General features: G+C 38.4%; 1 protein-coding gene across 1 annotated transcript; it reads right to left on the bottom strand.

The window, feature by feature from the left end:
* Window positions 1-22,492: 22,492 nt before the first annotated feature.
* On the bottom strand, window positions 22,493-23,334 carry LOC128126862 (uncharacterized). Its single transcript, XM_052765009.1, has 2 exons — window positions 23,013-23,334; window positions 22,493-22,791 (listed from the first exon to the last, which is right to left on the bottom strand). Exons 1-2 carry the CDS (start codon window positions 23,332-23,334, stop codon window positions 22,493-22,495), a joined length of 621 nt encoding a protein of 206 aa, XP_052620969.1.
* Between the last annotated feature and the right edge of the window lie 906 nt (window positions 23,335-24,240).

Below are 24,240 nucleotides of genomic sequence, written 5' to 3'. Positions count from 1 at the left end.
CTATCCTTATTCCCAAAATATAGGAAGCCTCTCCGAGGTCCTTCATAGCGAAGCACTTCCCGAGCCAGGACTTAACTTCCTGTAGAGCCGGGATGTCGTTCCCTATGAGTAATATGTCATCGACATATAGAACGAGGAAGCTTACTGTACTCCCACTGGCTTTGACATATACACATGATTCATCTTCGCTTCGTACAAATCCAAACTCTTTGACTTTCTCATCGAAGCAAAGATTCCATCTGCAAGATGCTTTCTTAAGTCCATAAATGGACTTCTCAAGCTTACACACTCTATTTGGATGCTTCGGATCCACAAACCCCTCTGGCTGAGCCATGTAAACATCCTCAGCCAACTTTCCATTAAGGAAAGCGGTCTTGACATCCATTTGCCAAATCTCATAATCATGAAATGCGGCAATCGCTAGCATCACTCTAATAGATTTTATCTTCGCAACTGGTGAGAAGGTCTCATCATAGTCAACTCTGGGAGTTTGAGTAAAGCCCTTCGCGACCAATCGCGCTTTATATGTGTGTACGTTTCCATCCATGTCGGTCTTCTTCTTGAAGATCCATTTGCACCCAACGGTCTTACGTCCGGGCACATAATCAACCAAATTCCAAACTTGGTTATCATACATGGATTGGATCTCGCTATCCATTGCCTCTTTCCATTTTGCAAACTCCGGGCCTGCCATGGCTTCCTTATAGCTATTAGGTTCATCAAGATTTATTAGTGTACCATCACTAATATACGTGTCCCTTGGCTTATGAGTTCCCTTGGCTTATTAGTGTACCATCACTAATATACGTGTCCCTTGCCGTGTCCCTTAGTAGGGACTCGGTTAAGGATATGGGCGGCAGTCTCTAAGGCATACCCCCAAAAAGAGATAGGTAGTGAAGCACGACTCATCATAGAGCGAACCATATCCAATAAGGTTCGATTACGCCTTTCTGCCACACCATATAATTGTGGTGTCCTAGGTGGCGTCAATTGTGAAACTATTCCACACTCCTTGAGATAATCGTGGAATTCAAGAGTTAGGTACTCTCCTTCTTGATCGGATCGAAGCATCTTGATTTTCCTGCCCAATTGATTCTCCACTTCATTCTTGAATTCTTTGAACTTTTCAAAAGTTTCTGACTTTTGCTTGATTAAATAGATATACTCATATCTACTACAGTCATCGATAAAAGTCACGTAGAAGCGGTTCCCATCCTTCGTGGTTGATCTAAACGGTCCACATACATCGGTATGTATTAGGTCCAATAGACCCTCACCCCTTTCATACGTACTCGTGAAAGGTGACTTAGTCATCTTTCCAAGTAAACAAGATCCGCATGTGTCATCTTCCCTAAGGTCGAATGACTCCAACACTCCATCCTTTTGGAGTTGGGCTATGCACTTCTTGTTGACATGTCCAAGACGACAATGCCACAAGGATGCTTTATCCATACTATTGGAAGAATCTATGTTCAAACATCATTTCCTAAGTTATATTCCATTACATGGTATAGCTTCAAAATAAAAGACACCATTTAGATAAGCTAAAATAGAACCATTCTCATTATTAAAAGAAATCTAAAACCTTGTCTAAAGAAACCATGAAATGAAATGATGTTTGTAGCCTTTTCTGGCGAATAGCAACAATTGTTCAAATCTAAACTTAAACCATTCCTATGCACTAAAGAATACACTCCAATCTTGGTCACAGACGACGATCTTCTGTTCCCCATGATTAGATTTATTCTTCCAGCCTCCACATCCCTATTTCTTCTTAGTCGCTACACATTAGAACAAATGTGGTAACAACAACCGGTATCAAGAACCCAAGAAATAGCATGAGATGATTCGTTAGACTTAATTGTGTATATACCTACGAAAGATGGCTTGATCTTTCCTTCCTTGATGGCTTGCAGGTACTCTGGGCAGCTTCTCTTCCAATGTCCTATCTTGTGGCAGTGGTGGCACTCTGCCTCCTTTGGGTTAGGGCAGGGTTTAGCAGGATCAACTTTGGTCCCACTAGAAGAGGCACCATCTCGGGCTTTAACCTTGTGATATTCTTAGACGAAGCCTTCCTCTTCTTTCCCTTTCCTTGTCCAATAGCCAAGATAGGAGCAGCGGGTGGATTGGGAGTTGGTGCAACAGACTTGTCCTTGAAGTTGCTCTCAGCGACCCTCAAGAGACCTTGGAGTTTGCTTAGGGTGACCTCCTCTTTGTTCATGTGGTAGGTCATCCTAAATTGATTGTAGCTCGGAGGCAAAGAGTGAAGCACCATGTCGATCGCCAAGTCTTCCCCAAAGTCAACATTCAACTTGCGAAGGCAGTCGACATATATTTGCATCTTTTGCAGGTGCACGGTAAGAGATTCTCAATGACCCATCTTAGCGGAAATCATGTTAGTGAAAATCTCATAACGCTCTTGTCTCACGTTTTGGTGGTATCTCTCCAATAAGTCTTGATGCATCTCGTACGGGTACATGTCCTCATAGGACTTTTGGAATTTGGAGTTCATGGTGGCTATCATGATGCAATGTACCTTCGTTGCATCGCGCTCATGAGTTTCAAAAGCGGTCATTTCAGCCGTAGTAGCGATTTCAGGGTTAATTTTCTCGAGCTTCTCATCGAGGACACACTCATTATCCTCATAGCGAGCAATGGTGCGAATGTATCTTATCCATTCGCTAAATTCGTCCCATTGAAAGTGACCTTTTGACAAAGGCTCATCAATGTGAAAGAACTAGCAGCAGCGTTGTTTGCGTTCGACATCTACACATAGAAAGGACAAAGATAGATTAGAATATGAATCCCTAATTATCACCCAATAAGAAAAATTAGGGCTAGGATCCAACAACAATATTTACATATTAGAAAAGGGATGTCGTATTCCAACATGCAAATAATATGAAGGTAAGTGAATGACGATTCATTAATTCTCCACCATAAAACATAACTTTAAGTCCTAAATGTATTGAGAATTTCTAGGTTCGGATGAGATTCATTGAAACTATTCAATGGCATGTTTAAATCTCGATATGCTCCTCTTGTTTGTGACTAGGATACCGAGGATCACAAAGCGGGTGTGAATTACCATGCAAATTCACATGGTGCCTTCATTATAACGATCACCTATTCGATGTGCCGATAAACCACACACGTTCCATCGAACTATGATAAACAATGAATCACCCTTTGCCACCTTTGCTTAGAACCAATTAGTGTGCCGGTAAACCACACACGCTCCACTAACTTCTTAGCAAGGGTGGAAAGTTTAATTTCATGGGATTGCACCACTTCACTTTTCCTAAAGTAACTAAGATTGGGAAATTTTAAAAAACATGTAGTTACTTTGTATTTCATATTATACTTTTAATGAGAGGATGAGGCTGCCCTATCCTACCCGTTCGGCTAACGACCCTCCACCGATCAAGCAAGCGGTGGGTGTGAGTGTACACCCATTAAGCGCCATTTTATAGGCCGCAACCTTATACCCACCTTATAGATCGGCTTCGTGAATGAGGCCTACTAACGGTAAGACTAGCATTTTAGTTATACATATATATATATATATATATATATATATATATATATATATATTAATCTTGTAATATTATATTAGTATAGGGTTGTATTTTAAACTTTTAAAACAATCTAGGGTTTGAAATTTAAATCATCTAAATTAAAACTTTTAATCACAAAACATAAATTTCAAAACTTGAGGACAAGTTTTAAACATTTAAAGCATGGAGGATCAAATAACAAATAATTTTAATTAACAATTAATTCCATAATTATCCATATTTGATTTATTCAAGATTTCTTGCAAGATAATTACCAATTCAATCAAAATAATTAATTAATTATCATATAAGGAAATTAAATATTTTCTTAGTTGATAAATATCTTTAATTAGATCAAGATTATAGTCATATATATCAAAAAATCAGATTAGGGTTGATCTAATATAATTAAGGCAAGTTTCCATAAGATAATCATCAAAAAATCCCGAATCTGGCCTTTCCTGACACTTGGACTCGCCCAGTGCACCAAGGGACTCGCCGAGCCAGGCCAACTCACTGAGTCCACTATGGAACTCGCTGAGTCCATGACTCAGGAACACAAAAAATCTAATTTTGCAAATAAGATTCAAACAAACAAGCAACAATTTAATAGAAACCAATCTAGGCTCTGATACCACTGATGGGTTTTAGCCATAAGAACTTTCCTATGTGCGCATGCAAAACCCTAATGCTTGGATCTAGGCTTTCTAATTAAACATGCTTTGAATCCAAGACTTCTAATAACTAATTAGCTATAAGAACAATACAAAATCAGATCTAGAAGTTTACCTTTGAATCTCTTGTTTGATCTTGTTATCTTGGAGCTCTAGAGTCATAATTGTCACTCCTCTAATGGCTTACAAACACCAACCAGCAAAGAGGATGATTTAAGAGAGAGGTTAGGAAGAAATCGGCCAGGGGTTTTCTTCTTTGGAAGTGATGCCGATTTCCCTTGCTCAAGGGATCTATTTATACTTGTAGACTCCTTAGGGTTTCACCTTTAAACCCTAGTTGGATAATCTTTCCTTAAGGCAATCCAAATCCTTACCTTAGATAAGCCTTGGACGATTTTGAGCTATCCTAAGCCCTAGAATCCATCCATCCCTTATCCCTTAAGGATTTACAGTCTAAAGTGTAACTATCAAACAATTGACAGTTTATACCCTCTTATTTAATTAATCTCTTTAAGTCACCAAATTAATACTAATTAATTTATGATTCATATTAATCAAATAACAATATTATTATTCCTTATATTATTCTCATAATATATAAATAATATTTATTCTCTCATAATAAATCATCCTATCAAGTTGCTATGGTGAAGGCAACCCAAAAGGACCATGCACAATCGGGTCAAATACTTGCCTAATATAGTTGCAGCCTTAGACACTATTCCAACACCTAGCATAATAGCAAACAAAAAACATGATATCTGGACAACTAGCAGTTAGATACATCAATGACCCTATCATTTAATTATAAAGAGTCATATATCAGTAGCTGGTTTATCCAAAGATGGTGTTAGTTTCGTTCCGAATGCCATTGGAACCTTCACCTTTGAATCTCCCACCATTCCTAACTTGGAGAGTAAGGTCTTTGTATAAGCCTTCTGATTAATAATGATCCCTTCCTGACTCTGTCTTATATTTAAGCCAAGAAAAAAGTTAATCGAAACCATGGAACTCATCTCAAATTTAGTTTCCATCAACTTTCAGAATTCAGCTGTTAAGCTGGGGTTAGTTGATCCGAAGTTGATGCGATCAACATAAATTTGGATGATTATCAAAAGGTCACCATATTTCTTGCGAAAGAAGTTTGGGTCGACCGATCCTTGTTTAAATTTAGTATGTTTTAAAAAAGCGAGTTAGAGTTTCGTATCGGGCTCTTGGAGCTTGCTTTAGACCGTAAACTGCCTTATCCAGAATGTAACAGTGGTTTAGGTACTTTTCTTTTTTCTACCCTGGTCGTTGTTCGCCATACACTGTTTCTTCAAGTTTCCCATTTAGGAATGCACACTTGACGTCCATCTAATAAACTTCAAAGCTCTTGTGTGCAACATATGCTAGAAAGATGCAAACAGATTTAATCTTACAATAGGTGCGAAGGTTCGAAGGTTTCTTCGTTGTCGATGACTTCTTCCTAATAGTATCCCTTTACTACGAGTCTCGCCTTGTTTCTTATCACATTACCTTCCTTATCCAACTTGTTGCGAAATACCCATTTAACACCAACAACGGATGCATCCTTTGGCGTGGGAATAAATCTCAAGAACTTGTTTCGTTCGAATTCATTGAGCACCTCCTACATTTCTTGCATCCAATCAAAATGATCAATAGCAATTTGAATGCTTTTAGGTTCAATTTTGGAGATAAACGAATTGAACATGCAAAATTCCACTTTAGAGAATAGTGCAGTTCGCTTCGCATTTATTGAGCTCTCATAAGAACACTTGAAAACAAATCTTCTATGACTTGAGTTTTCAGATGATCTTTGGTCCATTTAGCCAAATGGAGGGTAATTTGGATCATATGATAGATACAATTCAACATTCACTTCTTCAAACTATGAGTGTACATCTAAATCATCATTCACATTTCCATTCTCCCCCTCGAATGATGTATGAGTATCATCTTCTGGATTCGGATTCTCCCCCTAGAAAGGTGGCTCTAAGCTGACTTCAAGGGTTTCGTTCTCCTTTGAACATGTATATCAGATGAGGAGGTTGAAGTAGAACCCTCCCCCTGTGATGTAGCATTTGTATCTGCAGGTTGATATGGAACTTCAGGATCCTTCGTAGTGGTGTGTTCCCGTTCCATTTCTTTCGCAGCGTCGTCAATGATTTTCTTCAATTCGTCTTCCTTGTTCTCTGCTGCTTTGGACTCTGAGTAGATTGCCTTTTCTGGATCATCGAATAAGTTCAAGAACTCCTCATAAAGATTAGAGAGTGGGATGGTAGCAGGATTCGGTTTAGGAAAGTTCTCCTGTGTTTGATTTTCATTCTTCTAAAACTTCTTCACGTAATTATCGTTAAACGTAACATAGTAAGTTTCCTTAATCCTTTTAGACCTTTTGTTGAGAACCCTATATGCTTTGGAAGTTAAAGAATACACCAGGAAGATACCTTCGTCAACCTTCACATCGAATTTGTTTCTTTGTTCCTTTGAGTTGAAGATAAAGCACCTGGAACCAAAAACATTGAAAAACTTGACATTAGGTTTTTGATTATTTATAATTTTGTATGGGGTGACAAAGTATCGCTTATCAAGGATAGATCGGTGTTGGGTAAAGCAAGCAATTCCTATCATATCCACCCAAAAGTAAAGTGGCAGATTTGCAAATAACAGCATGGTTCTCGCAGCTTCGCACAAGGAGCGGTTTCGTCTTTCAACTACTCTGTTTTGTTGAGGAGTATAAAGAGCTGAAAAACTGTGAGTTACTCCTTTCGCAGTTAGGAATTCTTCAAACGCTTGGTTTTTGAATTCCAAACCGTTGTCATTGTGAATGTTACGAACTAACTTTCACAGTTGTAGTTCTATCTGCTTTATAAAGTCCTTGAGATTAGGAGTGGCTTCTGATTTCTATTTAAGAAAATGTACCCAAGTGAATCTGGAAAAATCATCTACCATTACAAGAATATATCTATTACCACCAATGCTTTCAATTGCAGAAGAACCATAAAGGTCTATATGCAAAAGTCCGAGTGGCTCAATGACTTTCGTGTTGACAATTGTTGGATGACTCTTCCTGCTTTGTTTCCCTATTTTTCAGGTTTCACAAAGATGTTCTTTGTCAAAAATTTGGAGTGATAATCCTCATACATGATCACCAAAAACAAGCTTGTTGAGATCTTTAAAATTGAGACGCGGGAGTCTCCTGTGCCATAGCCAGCTGTCATCAGTTGAAGCTTTCACAAGTAAGCAAATTGCAGGCTTCCCTTTGATGGGATTCAAATTTAGTGGATACATTTCACCTTTGCGTTTTGATTTCAGGAGTACAGTCTTGGACTTCTTTTCAATTATTTCTGATCCTTCGTTGTTAAATGAAACTTTTAGTCCTGTTCCTACTACCAACTGCGAAACACTAATGAGGTTGTGTTACAATCCTTCCACATATGTGATCTTGCAAATAGAAAAATCTCCATTGGTTATCATTCTATAACCTTTGATTTGACCAGGTGAATTTTTTCTGTATTTTACCTTGCCACCATCTTTTAGTGCTCTAAACTCTCGCAGTTCTTACTTCCTACCTGTCATGTGACGTGATCAACCACTGTCGATATACCATTCGGAGTCAAACTACTTGTCACATATTACTTGCGAAAGTTAAGCAGATTTAGGAAACCAAAGTTGTTTGGGCCCTCGTGAGTTTTTCACAGGAAAAGAAATACCAGGATCAACCAGATACGTTGATTTTATTAAGGTTGTTTTATCTTTCATTGTGATTCGAAAAAAGTAATCCTTGGAGGATAGTTTCTTTTGTTTATTTTGGATTTGCTTTTTAAGAGTCTTTTTTCTCAACTATCTTAGGATTAGCTTCAGATCTTTTGAGAGGAACTTTGGGCTCCGAAACTATATTTCCTTTTCCTTTAACATCTTGCGATTTCTTGGCTGAATGTGAAACATTCATGTTAGGGGAGAAGTGAGACTTGGGTTTCTGCATAGGTTTTGCATGATTTGAAAGGGATGGTTTCTGAAAAACTTTTTGTTTCGAGACCTGTGGAGCCTGATTATGTTGAAATTTTTTAGGTTTCGCAGGTGAAGAGACTTTCATATTTGGATTGGGTTTTTCCTTATGAACAAAGTTGGGATTCTTAGATTGAAGAACTGCTTTCTTTCCTTGAGATTTTTGTTATATCTAGCATTCCTTAGGCGTTTTTGAGCTACGAACTACTCATAGGATTTGTGAATGCTAGCCCTAGGTATTGGCTTTCTGATAGGGGTTTCGGTCCGAACAAACAATGTGTCACTTGGAGCGTTCTCAGTTCCACTTGGACTTCCCTTTTCGTATGAATTTGTTTAGGGGTTCTGCTATGTATTGGCTCTTTATTTTCCACGAGGTCATTTTAGATAGACCTTTGGTTTCATCTACATTGTCGATTAGAGCAGACCAGAAGAACTCATCACAACCATCTTTGTTATCATCATCGACCATGGATGTTAATTCAACTGTTTGATTTTTGTTCAGTCCTTTTGTTGAAAAAACTTGTTTAGGAACAGTTTGAACTTTTAGGAAAACAGTTGATTTAGATTTTAAAACTTTAGATTTGTTTTCAGAAACACGTGCATATTCAACTGAATTCTCAGAAATTAGGACTTTCGTAGGCTAGGGTTCGTTTTTAACAAACTCTGAGAAATCAACCTCATCCTCCACAAAGATTTCACTCATATCACTTTCATCGTCGAATTCAGAAATCATTTCAACATCAAGTTTATTTTTTGAATTTAACTTGGTGCTTAATGAGTCAAACTTCTGCACATTTTCGGATTTAATTTTTTCTTTGTCTTTTTCATCCAAAAAATGTTTAAGCATGTTTTTGTGATCTTTGGACTTTATGAATGATTTGATTTTGTCCAGTCCTACTATGTATGGATCTGAGGTTTCGTCTAATAAGACGATGGATTCACACCTGTAGCAGTCAGCGTCGATTTCGTCCTTTTTTAATTCGAGAAAGGCCAACATCATCTTGTGAATTTTCTTTCCAATCTCACAATTAAGATGCAGCTGAGTAATATTGAAATAAAGTTTTTTGGCAATCAAATAAAAGTCTTTTCTTTGTGTTAAGAGACCTAAATTATCTCTCTACAAATAAATTGACTCATCCCAAGACTAAGGCAAATCAGACTGCAACTATTCAATCCACATGCGTCTCTCTTCACTTTTTGATGAAACCCTACCTACTTGATCGGTTAAGTTAGAATTTGTTAAACAAGTTTGTTTTATACTATCATTGAAACTTGAAAATGTGTATTTTAATTCATTCAATTTAGTTTCATATCTAGAAACAGGAATATTCAGAGATTCAAGAATAGAGTTTACCTTGTTGATCACTTGCTCGCACTCGCTTATCTGCTCAAAAACTGGTTTCGCAGCGAAACAACTATCAGCGCTACGTTCACCATCAGTTTCATAGCCTCTCATCTCTGAAACTTCATTGGTAACCATCAAACACCTTCCATTGAACTGCAAAACTTCATCCTTCGCTACGAAGCTCCTTCCATGAGTAGGTCTGCGAACCTCTTCATCTTCAGAGTCAGTCCACCAAACCTCGACTCTGCCAAACTCATCTTCAGTTTCATTTTCCTGCACAATCAAAGCATACATGGTGTTATAGGTGTTCTTCTTTTTTATCTCCTCTAGCTTTCGTAGATAATAAGATTCGTTATCCTCTCCCTCCTTTTTCTCGTTCAATCTTCTCAGCATGCACTCCTTGGCCAAATGGTTTTTACCATGACAATAATTACAATCATAGCCAGAGTCCCCCATAAACTTTTTATCTTTCTTCACTTCTTCTTTCTGAGAGTTATTCGCACTCTCCTGCTTTACCTTTTCAGAGCTATAACTGCATTGCCAATTTCGGTTCTTGTTAAGACTAAAGTTCTTCTTTGCGAATCTCTTTGGATTAGATACCATCAAAGCAAATTCCTCCTTAGAAAGTTCATAATTGGAGAGATCCAGAATCCGAAGCATCATCATCTACAACCTTTTTACCCTTCGCAACAAAGGCCAATGATCCCATACCGGAAACTATTTTCCCTTCTTTCGTCACTTCATCTTCATGTGACCTCAGTATTCCAACTAGGTTCGCCAACATGTAGTTCTTGATCTGCTCATGCGCTTTTACAGTAGAAACAACAACCTTCCATTCAGATCTCAACCTGTTCATGAACATACCTTTTTGCTCGATTAGTTCATGTCCAATCTTGTGCTTCATCATCCAACTGAGAAGATGATTATAGCGATTGAAAGTTTGATCTAGAATCTCTTCAGGCTTTTGTATAAACGCTCCAAACTCAGGAAGTAGTAGACTCTGAGTATAATGCTCAAGATCAACATCAATTGAGTACAGTTCCTTAAGCCTATCCAAAATGGCTTTTGTTGTGTCGTATGAACTAACCAAACGAAAAGTTTCTGGTGACAAAGCAAACTTGATGATTCTCATTTCTTTCGCTTTGCATATCAGCCTATCCTTCTCATCTTGTGATACATATTTAATATCAAGAAGAAGCTTGTTACTATCAGCTTGACTTTTGATTTCTCTTCTTGTTCCTATATGAGTAAACGTTTGGACAGTAATGGCTTCCCATATCAAATATCCATTGCCTTCAATCCCAAGGACATAGTCTTCAAAATGCAACGCCCAAACTTCATAATCACGGGTGGACATGCCCAAAAGTCGCAACACTAAATACTCAACACTGTTCATTAGGAGAGTGATGATGATGCACCCATGACGAAAGGGCAGTTCAAGGCCCTCAATGCTAAGTTGGATACTCTACTTGAGCCTTCTAATACATCGTCAAGCAATGAATATTCCTTTGAGTGTGTCAAAGCGTTAATCGATACTTTCACTAAGGAACATGCCAAAAGCCTCGATGCATCTACAAAAGCTGTTGAAACTCAAAAAAGACAATTCATGATACAACCGAAAAACTCGAAAAACTATTCGCTAATCTTACTCAGTGTATGGTGGATTTTCGGAGTCCCTCTTATAAGAATACAAAAGCTACGAACAAGGTGATCACGAGCCTTGGCTCCACTCTTCAAACGCAGAAAGAAGCTTTATCCTGAACAGTTTTGAGCATTCTAAAACTCCTATGGTGTACATGCAACCCTAAATACCTTGGATCTATGTTTTCTCTATTATACATGCAAACTTGAACTTTCCAAGGTATTACCCTAACTAGCATACAATCATTGATACTTGGGTAATACAAACAAGTTGGAAGACATACCTTTTCATGTAGCTTGATTCCATGGAGCTTAAGAGCCTAGTGCCTCAAGTGTGACACCTCAAATGCTTCACACAACATCACAAACATCTTGGAATAACTTGAGAGAAAAGGTTCCTATGCTCAAATTGGCTAGCCCTCATGTGTACACACTAGTGCCAATTTCTTGAGCCATGGGGTCCTTATATATGGTGGCTATTAGGGTTACACCATGTAACTCATGTCTTTCCATATTACTCATGCTCCATGGGTTAAAACCTCCATGGAGTATCCATGGGTTACTCCATGGGTTTATCCTAACATGAAGAACTATGGATCATAAGCCCACATATATAAGAATGTATGATTTGCACAATCAATCCCCATACATTTAATTAGTCTTCTTTATATCAGATAATTAATTCCAAATTAATTCTTGATCAATACTAATTAAATAATATGATTTCATATTAATATATTAGAACTTATAATATATTAACAAATCATAATTATCCTTTTCTCACTTTATCCAAATTGTTTCGATGCCATGCAACCCAAATGGACCATGCCAATCGGGTCAATTATATACCAATTATATAGTTGTGGACTTATACACTAATCCAACAGTCTCCCACTTGGATAAGTCTAAAAGTATTATTTCGTATGACTTCAAAACTCGACTGGCAATCGTAACTCTTAAAAGCTGTCGTCGAAATCTAAACAAATCAATGACGCTTCCATTAGATAAGGGATCATATATATCTCCATTCTCGATATCACATGGACTGAGACATGGGTTACAATCATTCTATCTGTCCATTTGTTGTTTCCCGATTTCCGATTTATGACGACTGACTAATTGAACAAATAACATTAATCCTGGCTTGGCCAAGCACTTCGAGGGTGTCATCACTAAATCATCGAGGGGCCCACATATATAGCTTTTATCACTTCAAGGGTAAAAAGGAATGGATAAACATCGACTCATATGCTTGTCCTACTACATTTTGAATCATACACAAAGGCACATTTTATAACATCGAGTTACCAATGCGTTTTCGTACAGTCAATGTATAACCAACTCATAGGCAACAAGTCATATCCCTAGGTTTAAAGAATATAAGATATTATCGTCTCATGATCACTCGTGACAAATCCATGAAGTAAGTGAAATGAGCGTGGATTGAATCTAATACTCAGGACTTATGAGCACTCATGAATATTGTAGCAACTCTTGCTATGTCCCATACCTTGGACATGTACAATCCAGCTTCATGACAATCTTGATTCATATCTACTTCCAACATATGACCAACTGTGGATGGTTTGAATAACTTAGTCATTCAGGAAGAACGACCTAGTTATTCTAGAAGTCAAAACATGCAAAGTGAAACACAAGAATAATCGAATCCAATATGGTCTTAAAACTTATGAATATAAATAAAACACCTTTTATTTATCACCATATTGATTACCCATCATTTATTGCACACTGTTTCAAACTATCAACTTTATACTTGAATTAAAAAACAATAGTTGTCCCATGATCCAAGCATGTACACTATGTTTTTCTAAACACTAGTCATGCCATACACCAAGTATGCACACTATGTTTTTCCAAACATCAGTTATGCCATACACTAAGTATGAACACTAAGTTTGTCTATGATCTTTAATTTGTGAAATAGATCGATTGAACATAATTCCAATGATTCTCATTTTACAATCCCAAATCATTACTGCAAATGCAAGAATTCCAAATCCTGCTATTTACCTAAATATGTTAGATTCTAAACTTATATGCATTGATCCTCTTGTAATGATTATGCACAAAGTCACAAAAACTTGTCAATAGACACTACAAAGTATTCCAATGGAGATCATTCCATGGAAACGAAGTCTCAAATTCAAAGTATATTGCTTTGAACATCCTTCTTGCATTAAGCTTCCTAATCTTACACAGATTTAATGAATAACTTCCACCTATGGAATATTTCCATATTCTCAATTTGACTATTACTTCTGACCAAGAGTTGCCTCTTTTCAGAATATGTCAATATGGTCCTCTCCAAAATTTACACCATACTTCCAATTGTCCTTGAGCAACCAATCTTTGGTAAACCTTAGATTGTCCTCGACAATTGCTTAATCAAATTAGTCATATCAGGTTTTAGTACTTTTCCCTCTTAATGATCTAGGCATTTGGAAAAATTTAGAACAGATGAATATTGTAACACATGCAATCGATCCTATATTCGAAGCATATGGGACATGATTCATGATGTCTCACATAAAGACATGATACTAGACCAGTCTTTTGCTATAATATTTCTATTTCTATTTGCCAAGCTCTCATAATTCAGATTATGAAAAGGAATGTCGTAATCATAATCGAATTTTAGAACGCAAATAATGGACCCATATATAGAAATTCCTTATGCTGAGCCATCCCAACATAAAATTCATATATTAAAACCTCAAGCTAAGCTTTTAGAATTGAAATGAAGTATAGTATCCTCTCCCTTAATTATAGCAAAACAACTTTTTCCCAATTGAAACTTTTGTTTTCTATAATTAACATTGCTAACTTGCAACACTTATCATCATTATCATGCTCCCACTTACATGAGGATTATTAGAAAAACACTTATGCTCCCACTAGCTTTGACATGCACTCAGAAATCAGATGAACTTCTAGAAATCAATACTTTATTGACTTTCTTACCAAAGTTCAAATTTCTGATATGAGATGCTTTGATAAAACTTTATCAAAATTATACACCTTTCCTTAGATAGCACACATGTATGTCTAAACAATTGTAGAACTATGAAAAGGGATGTCGTAATCGTAGTCTCAATTGTTTAGACCTTTGCCATTCCTCACAAGTCCATGTTAGTATGCCGGTTAACCACACACGCTCTACTAACGACTTTGAGAATGCAAATATCACACTTGCTATCTACCTAAAATCTACTTAGTGAAAACGTTGCCTCACCATCATTTTTCAAGAATCGGAGAGAAACCTTATGACACTTAGATTTTATGTTGTATGTGTTCCTATCCATGTGAATTTGTCAAAACCATAATCACAAGACACGGTTAATGACAAATCCAAACTCATATGGATTGAACTTGTGCAGTCTTAACTTCTTGCCACCTGGCAGCACAAGGGCCTGCCATTTCTTCCAAGTTGTTATGCAACCAATTAAGAACTCTCAGAACTCATATGCAAATCCAAATTTCACTAGAATGGGCATAAAGGTAGGAATATGTCAACATGATAGGTTATAAACCTCAAGTCGTGTGCTAGTAATAAACTACATGTTTTATTCTTGATTAGACCTTGAAGCTTTTCCAAGATCTCTAAGACTCCCACTGTCCTCTTGACATATAAGACTCACTTGTCAAATATTCACGAGATAGTGAGGATTCTTTATCAATACAAACACTTCACACAATTGGCCTAAGTTGGTCTTTGTTTTATCCAAAACATCACAACTTACCAATTTCAAATGTATGAGAGTAGGACACTTTTACTCTTACATTTGACAAGTGTTATAAACATTTCTTTAAGATATGTCACTCAAGTTACAATCTTGGAGTATGACTCTAAGAATTGTTTTGGAATGAAGTGTGACTCTCCTTTTTGATTTAACCATTTCAGCAATTTCCTCTTCTTAGCCATATGAATGCACTAAGATGTCCTTAGAGAACCAATTGTGATATGGTTTCTTAATCATTGAGATGATCACAAACCATGATACTAAAGTACTCTCCCATCTTTTCAGATTTGATAAAATTTTATCCTTCTTCCTAATTTGATTCTTCTCATTCGTTCTGCCATACATCGAAACTTTTCTAATGTTTCTGAAGTATACTTAAGCTGGTAAGTATAAACATATTTACTAAAATTTAGTAAATCATGAAGAATAGTCTTATTGATCTTTAGTGGTGGACTTGATCAGTGCACAAGAAAGTGTACTCGATCCCTTAGTCCTTCACTTAATTCACATATAAGTGTGAACAAGGAATTAGTCTTAATTTTCCAAAGGTGAAAATTCTCATTCATCATACTATACAACTTGTATGATTCCAGGTTTCTATCTACCTAAAAACTTGGGTGATGGGAATCTTTCCTTATTTGGTAAATTTAGACACTACCACAAATGAAAGAATCAAATTCATATTTCCATTATTACTAGAAATATACAAACATCAATTTTCCATAAGTGCCATTGCAAGGACATATAAAATAAAACAAAATTTTATTTATTTATCAAATGCGGAAAAACTTTCCTTACAATGCAACTTAAATGAAAACTATGCTATTACATATTTCCTAGCAATCTATCATAACTCTCTAAGTAGTAGCTCAAAAATCCGATCTTTGAACCATCTGATTGAAATTCATCACCACGATCAGGTTCAATATACTCTTTCTTTAAGTTCCCTTCCCTTCGCTTGATCCTGCCGTACATCAAAATGTATTAAGAATCTTCAAATAGGAATTTAAGATAGTTAGATAGTGGACTTACCTGAAGCAGAGTCAAACTTTTGACTAGACCTTCTCTCAGATCTTTCAGGTAGTTAGGGCAGCTTTGCAACCAATTCCCCTTCCTTTGGCAATAGACACACATGGACCCTTTGGGAATGGTACATGGGACTATCTCAAAATTAGCCATTCTCTTTACCATTTGGTCAACCGAGTTGACTATGGCCGACCCTTTTCCATTGGGAAGAGAAAGCTTTTCTGGATATTCAATGTCCATAGAAGTCTGGGAAGTTGATCTTCTTAATCAAATTTTCTCTACCAGTGCTCCAAATCATTGTTGATTCAATAGCACCAAGCAAATAGATAAGATAATTAAGGGTCATGTCATAGTCTTTTACAAAGTAGTCCTAAAGGACACACATTATGAGACTTAGAAGGTGATTGAACAACCAACTTTCTCAAGACTTTGACACCCAACTCTCCCTGCTTATCAATATGTGACTTCATCTCCAAGATGTGAGCACACAAAGACCTTGCTTGCCGTTAGGGCTTGAGTGACCTTGAACTCGTGGGTTAGAGAGAATAATTGGAGGAGGTGGAGGAAGAGAAGAATGATTTTCGGGACATCATCTTCATTAGGAAAGCTTGTTCCAAGAGTTCTTGGGAAGCTCATAGATGTCTGAACCAGACATCTTTTGAGAGATTTTCAAGATACTTGATTTAAAGTCCTTAATATAACATCCAATATGAAATATTAAGGCTAGGACCCAACACAATATTTTATAACTTGGAAGAGGGATGCCATAATCCAAGCTATAGAATATTTGAAGGTAGGCGACTGACAATTCACCAATTTCCATCGTGAAAAATGAAATAATTTATTAGGTTTTAATTGGATTTGAAACTCCTAGATCTTTTGAGATTCATTGAACTTTTCAATGGCATGTTTCAATCTCGATTGTGCACTCTCAGGTTTTGTGACTGGGATGCCGAGGATCACAAAACAAGGTGTGAATAACCATGCAAATATACTTGGTACCCTTAATATTTACCCCTCAATCGATGTGTCAGTTAACCACACGTGTGTTGGATTAATGTCTAAGTCCATAACTATATTTAGTATGTACTTGACCCGACCCGGCATGGTCCATTTGGGTTGCACTTCACCGACACAATTTATATGGATAGTCTTTTGAGAATTATATATTTATGATTTATATTAATATATTATAAGTTCTAATATATTAATATGGAATCATATTATTTAATTATTGTTGATCAAGACTTAATTTAGAATTAATTAAGTGATAAAAATGAACTAATTAAATATGGACTCTTATATATATGGAATGGGCCAAGTTCATTTAGGTTGGGCTAAGCTTTCATGGATAGTCCATGAAGTGTTTAACCCATGGATCATATGAAATGAAAGGTCATGGTGTGACACCCAATTTTTTTTATTTATTTTTTTTTGCAAAATTTTTAAACCTTTAAAACCCATCATAAATTAAATTAAAACAACTGAAATAGTCATAACATAATCCATCAACTTAATAATCATATAAAATAAGTGTGGAAGTAATAATAATAATAAGGTCCCAACAAAAATAACTAGTAGTGATGTCCCGGTGCTCCACGTCAAGCCTTAGCCTCTTTAATCTTAACACCTGAAAAGTTATAAGGGAATCGTAAGCACAAAGCTCAGTGAATTCAAACACAGACATTGTACTAACATTCATATTTACTAACCCTAATCCATTTTCCAGTTATAGCTGTATAATACAAGGTGCACATGTACGAATTAAAACAATACTTATATAACATGCTTTTATAATAAATTCAAATAATCACACACGAGCTAACTAGCGAACGCAATCATCAATACAACGGTGTGAAGAATCAAACATGAGTAGTAAGGATAGCTAAGAATCAAATAATGCTAGCAATCTTGAGCAAACTTCAAAACCTCACCTAAGAAGGACTAAAGGTTAGAAAGGAGAATTAATGAAGCTATGAGTTGAGAAAAGAGTAATCACAGTAAGGTCTCTAAAACAGACCTGCTGTTTAAAACGGATTTACTCCAAAATCTAAAACAGAAACATAGCTTTAACTAAATTATATAGGAAACTATGATTGCTCAGGATTCCACAACTATAAAGAACTCATTCTAACTCCAAAATATAAATTAAATATGAATTTTACAAAATGGTGTATCACTTCTGTCTCCAACAATACAGTGAAATGATGTTGGCCAATTCTACCTAACTTGTGAGTAGAATTCGTCCAAAACAAAATTAATAGAAGTAAAGGAGATACAAATGAAAGTCTCGGAGTTGGAATTAAATGAAAAACATCTCCCAAACTCCAGATATAAAATTCACATTGTGGACAATCACAACACTAGCAAAAGCTGGTGACTGGCCACTGATCTGGAGTGTGGATCCATTCTAACCAATTTATAATTGGATATAACACCCCATCTTCTCCAAATCTTAAACTCACAATATAAGGAACATATAGAAACTTGGAATCACTCTGTATCCTTTTCCAAGCCTTAGAAATGATGAAAACAAAATGACATATCAGAACAGACCCGGATCAGACCTAACAGCAAAGATGCCATTCTTTCCCATAGATAAATCCTTATCAGTGAGGTTGGGCTGCTTAATAAAGTTAGCCAACTCAATTTTTGAACGTTTGGAACTGGTTTGAGGTCCGTTTGAGTTCTAGAGCTCAAGATATGAGTTTTACAAAATGACTACAGATCTGATGGAAAACAGAATCGTAGCCACCCGTGATTCCTTTTTGGCTTATCCATCCTTCTCCCTTTGAAACACATTTTAAGATGTTTTCATCATCCCAATTTAGTCCCCATGATCATGGTGATACTAAAAAGGGTTAGGTATCATTAGGATTTCATTTTTCCACAATATTGTAATAACAATCAACATGAAAATGAACATAAAGCACATAAAATCACCATTCTCCCTTTTAGGGTTTCCATGATCTTTTGCCACATGTAATCTCCTAGATCCATCATCCACCATATATGGGGTGAAGATAGGATTTTGAGATGATGTATAACATACAATTAGAAATCAAATAAGAAGGAGAAGAAGTGAAGATGAAATCATAAAACTAGAACAAGGTTATGAATCAAGTTGTAAGAAATGATAAGGAGGTTCATACCAATATGAATCAAGGCTGGAAATGAACAAGAATTAAGCTCCAAACGACATCCGCTTGGCTGCTCTTGATCCCAAAGAGATAGAGGACGATTGTAGATAGAGAGAGAGAAGGAGGGTTTAGAGTGTTTTTCTTGTGTGTGTTCCAAATGACTCAATTAACACATTAAGTACTATTTACTAGATGGACTTTGCCAATAGGCCCATAGTCCATGGACTTCAATAAAAGGAGTTTACAAGATGATAAAAAGAGTCCAATAACATAAGAAATCAGACATTGGTTAAATAAATTAACCCAAGGTTACAAAGATAATTAAACTAAAATAACCAAACGTACCGAGAAAAACCGGGGCGTTACAACTCTCCCCCACTAAGAACGGACTTCGTCCTCGAAGTTAACACCTAGAAACAGATCCGGATAATGAACCTGCATCTCGCATTCCGGTTCCCAAGTCCATTCCGAACCCTTCCTATGTTGCCACTGCACCTTAACCAGGTTTATAGTCTTGTTGCGGAGAGCTTTCGTCTTTTGTTCTAAAATAGCGATTGGTTTCTCAACATAATTGAGACGCTCGTCAATCTGAATGTCCTCTAGTGGTATCACAACGGTCTCATCAACAACGCATTTTCGTAACTGAGACACATGGAACGTATTATGGATTAGACTAAGCTCGTCAGGAAGCTCTAAACGGTAAGCCACCTTCCCCACACGGGCTATGACCTTGTAGGGTCCAATGAATCGGGGTCCGAGCTTTCCCCGCTTCCGAAATCGAATCACACCTTTCCAGGGGGAAACTTTAAGCAACACATAATCTCCCACCTGGAACTCAAGATTAGAGCGTCTTTTGTCGGCATAACTTTTCTGATGACTGCTCGCTGTGACCAAATGATCCCGAACCACTTGGATTTTCTCTGTAGTCCGTAGCACGATATCAGTACTCCCAAGTACCCTCTGCCCAACAAACGGGCATCCTGCACTTCCTCCCATACAAGGCTTCATATGGAGGCATTTTAATGCTCGAGTGATAGTTGTAGATGGTCATTTTAATACTCAGCTAGATGTAGATGGTCATCCTAACTACCCCCAAAATCAATCGCACATGCCCTAAGCATGTCCTCCAAGGTCTGAATCGTCCGCACACTCTGCCCGTCTGTCTGCGGATGGAAGGCGGTACTAAAATGTAATCGTGTGCCCAATTCCTCTTGAAACTTCCTCCAGAACCGAGAAGTAAATTGGGTGTCTCGATCTGAGACGATAGAAATGGGCACCCCATGTAATGAGACAATCTCCCGAAGAAAGATCTCGGTTGATTTCTCCGCCGATGAGCTCTCCTTTATAGCCAGAAAGTGAGCACTCTTAGTCAAACGATCAACAATCACCCATATCGTATCGGATCCTCGGGCAGTTCTAGGAAGTTTTGTAATGAAGTCCATGGTTAGATGCTCCTATTTCCATTCAGGAATCTCCAATGGTTGCAACTTCCCATGCGGTTTCTGGTGTTCCGCCTTGACCTTCCGACAGGTCATACATTCTTCCACAAATCGAGCCACATCATTCTTCATTCCATGCCACCAGTAAGCCTCATGAAGGTCCCAATACATTTTAGTAGCACCAGGATGGATAGAAAATTTTGACTTATGAGACTCATCCATTAGGGTTTTCCGATTTCCCCCGGTATATGGAACCCAAACCCTACCGTAGTGAGTCAGCAAGCCCCGCCCATCTCGTTCCATCTTAGGAAACTCTTTCCTAATCTTCTCACGCCTGATGTTTTCCTCCAATATTTCCATATTTTGGGCGTCCCGGATTAGATCTAACAAAGACGACACCATCGTGATCCGGAGACACTTAGCTCAAATCGGTTCGGCAGATTGTTTACGACTTAGAGAATCAGCTACCACATTAGCTTTAACGGGTGGTAGTGAATTTCACAATCATAATCTTTTACCACATCCAACCATCGGATCTGCCTCATGTTCAAATCCCGCTGCTCGAACAAATATTTCAGACTCTTATGGTCAGTGTATATGATAAACTTCACTCCATAGAGATAGTGTCTCCAAATCTTAAGAGCGAAAACAACAGCCCCAAGCTCCAAATCATGAGTGGGGTAGTTTCGTTCGTGGGGTTTCAGCTGTCGGGAGGCATAGGCTATCACCCTATCTCGTTGCATTAGCACGGCACCAAGACCCTGAAGCGATGCATCATAGTAAACCACCATATCCTCAACCCCATCAGGTAAGGCCAAAATCGGAGGATCACACAATCGTTTTCTTAACTCATCAAATGCCAACTGCTGCTCCGGGCCCCAAACGAATTTCATTGATTTCTTGCTCAATCGGGTGAGTGGTAAGGCAATTTTAGAGAAATTTTCAATGAACCTCCGGTAATAACCGGCTAAACCCAAGAAACTGCGAATTTTAGAAGGTGTTTTTGGAATCTTCCATTGTTTAACCACATCAACCTTGGCTTGATCGACCTTAATACCGTGTTTGTTTACCACATGCCCCAAGAACTGAACTTCTTCCAACCAAAATTCACATTTTGAGAATTTAGCATAAAGCCTTTCTCTTGCCAGAGTTTCCAGAATCTCCCGAAGGTGTTACTCATGATCCTCTTTGCTCTTTGAATAAACCAAGATATCATATATGAACACTATGATCGAACGGTCAAGCATCAGGCTACACACCCGGTTCATGAGATCCATAAACGATGCGGGTGCATTGGTGAGCCCAAAAGGCATCACCACGAACTCAAAGTGCCCATATCGAGTACGAAATGCTGTTTTCTCAATGTCTTCTTCACGAACCCGCATCTGATGGTAACCATAACGTAAATCAATCTTGGAAATCCAAGACGCTCCCTGAAGCTGATCGAAAAGATCGTCAATACGTGGCAACGGGTACCTATTCTTTATCGTGCGCTTGTTTAGCTCCATATAATCAATACATATTCGCTGGGATCCATCTTTCTTCTTCACAAAGAGGATAGGAGCACCCCAAGGCGAGCAGCTTGGCCGTATAAATCCTTTATCACTTAGTTCTTGAAGTTGATCTTGGAGCTCTTTCATTTTAGGTGGTGCCAAGCGGTAAAGAGATTTCGCTACCGGAGTCGCACCTGGCACCAAATCAATGCGAAACTCCACTTGCCGAATAGGTGGCAAGCCAGGGAGTTCCTCCGGAAAGACATCGCTAAAGTCGGAAACGATAGGAACGTCGGCTATTGCTATAGCAGAAGAGCAAGAAGCCATAGCCAGGCGGGGAATGTCCCCCTAAATAATAAGTTCTCCACCTCTAGGGTTTCGAACACGAACTTGCTTCTTACTTTAGTGGATTTCCGCATCAAACGCATCAAGCCAATCCATGCCTACGATAACGTAGAGCTCTCGCATCGCAATAGGGATAAGATCAATAGGGAATTCAACTCCAGAAAACTCGAGAGTGCAACCCCGATAAACATCGATGACATAAATAGTGCGGTTGTCGGCAACTTCGACAACTATTGGGCGAGCCAATTTTCCGATACTATGCCCCAAACGATTAATAAACGTGCGAGATACAAAAGAATGGGTAGCACCGCTATCAAACATAACAACAGCGGGCTCAGAATCTAGCAAATAAGAGCCTGATTCACCACATACAATCATGTAAACAATTCTAACTACCATTTATTAAATAATGCCAGGAGAGAAAAGGAAAAAAAAAAGAAATTTACCTGCCACTGTCGCGGTAATCACCGGCTCATCCGCAGTCATCTGGTGAGCACGACCTCGTGTCACCATAGTGGGTCCCTTAGAAGACGATGCAATTGCAAGATTTGTACCCCCCCCCCCCCACCTCCTTTACCAGCCTTCAACTTCGGGCATTCAGGCTTCTTGTGTCCCGTTTCATTGCAATGATAGCAGACGGGAGCAGCAGAAGTAATCTGGGGAACTTCACTCGCAGGAGGAGCCCTACAATTCTTCCAATGATGCCCTGGCTTTTTGCAGTTGTAGCATATCAACGGATTTTTCTCGCCCTGACATGAAGACGGCCGGTACTCATACCTTGACTTACCACCCTGCTTTTGCTTTTTCTGGGCATCTCCGGATGTCTTGGAGGAGGTGTCATTGGCCTTCCTCTTGGACTGGGTTTGCAACTCGATTTCCTTCCTCCTCGCTGCATCCATGATCGCGGATAAAGTCGGGAACTCCTGCATGCTAACGAATTCCCGAATCTTGGTACGTAGAATGGCAGTGTATCGGCTGACCAACCAGGCCTCGTTCCCAGCAAACGAGGGACAAAAAGATAGCATTTCCAAGAACTTGGCGTTCAGGTCGCTAATCGACTCGGTACTTTGCTGTAAGGCCATGAACTCTTGCTGCATCCGCTGCTGCTCCACCTTAGGCACATATTGTGCCTCGAACCTCTCCACAAATTGGGCCCAAGACATGGCCCTCACTACTTCTTCGTTGAATAGAGTTGTGATGGTGTTCCACCATGTCTTTCCCCTTTTTCGCAGCTGATTCATGGTGATCACAACTTTGTACTAGTCCGGACACCCAACAGTCATGAAGGCGCCCTCAACATCTGACACCCAGTGCTTAGCAGCAACTGGGTCGGATTCACTGTTCCGAAGAGGAGGGCTACACTTGCTGAACTTCTCGAAATAGTATGCCGAATCCCGAACGGGCGGAGCTGGTAACGCTCCCCCAGGAATAGCTGCGAGGCGCTCATCCAGAAGAGCACTGACCTGGTTGATTATGTCATTGGTAACACCCGGTATTAGTTCGTTGAAAGTGTTATTGAATTCCTCAGCGACAATATCCCTAACTTGCTCCATTTGGAGCTGATTAAGTCGAGCAGGCGGAGCCATCTGTATCCGTAGAAGGAGGAAAATATTTAGAAATAATTCAGCCTAGATATTTCTAGGAAGACGGAACACTCAGCTTGCCGAATATTTCTCAACCTTTCCCCGACCCGAAACCGGCACAGATGTTTCTAATAGTAGGGGCCCTTCTACTACGTTCCACACAAGTTCCAATTTCGCATTCGCGTCTAGTTTCAAAATTTCCAGCTCGCTCTAGCCGTTAAT

Source organism: Lactuca sativa, chromosome 6 (assembly GCF_002870075.4).
Source record: "Lactuca sativa cultivar Salinas chromosome 6, Lsat_Salinas_v11, whole genome shotgun sequence".
Taxonomy (NCBI): Eukaryota; Viridiplantae; Streptophyta; class Magnoliopsida; order Asterales; family Asteraceae; genus Lactuca; species Lactuca sativa.
Note: the sequence above shows the minus strand (reverse complement) of the source record. Positions and strands in the feature narration are given on the sequence as shown.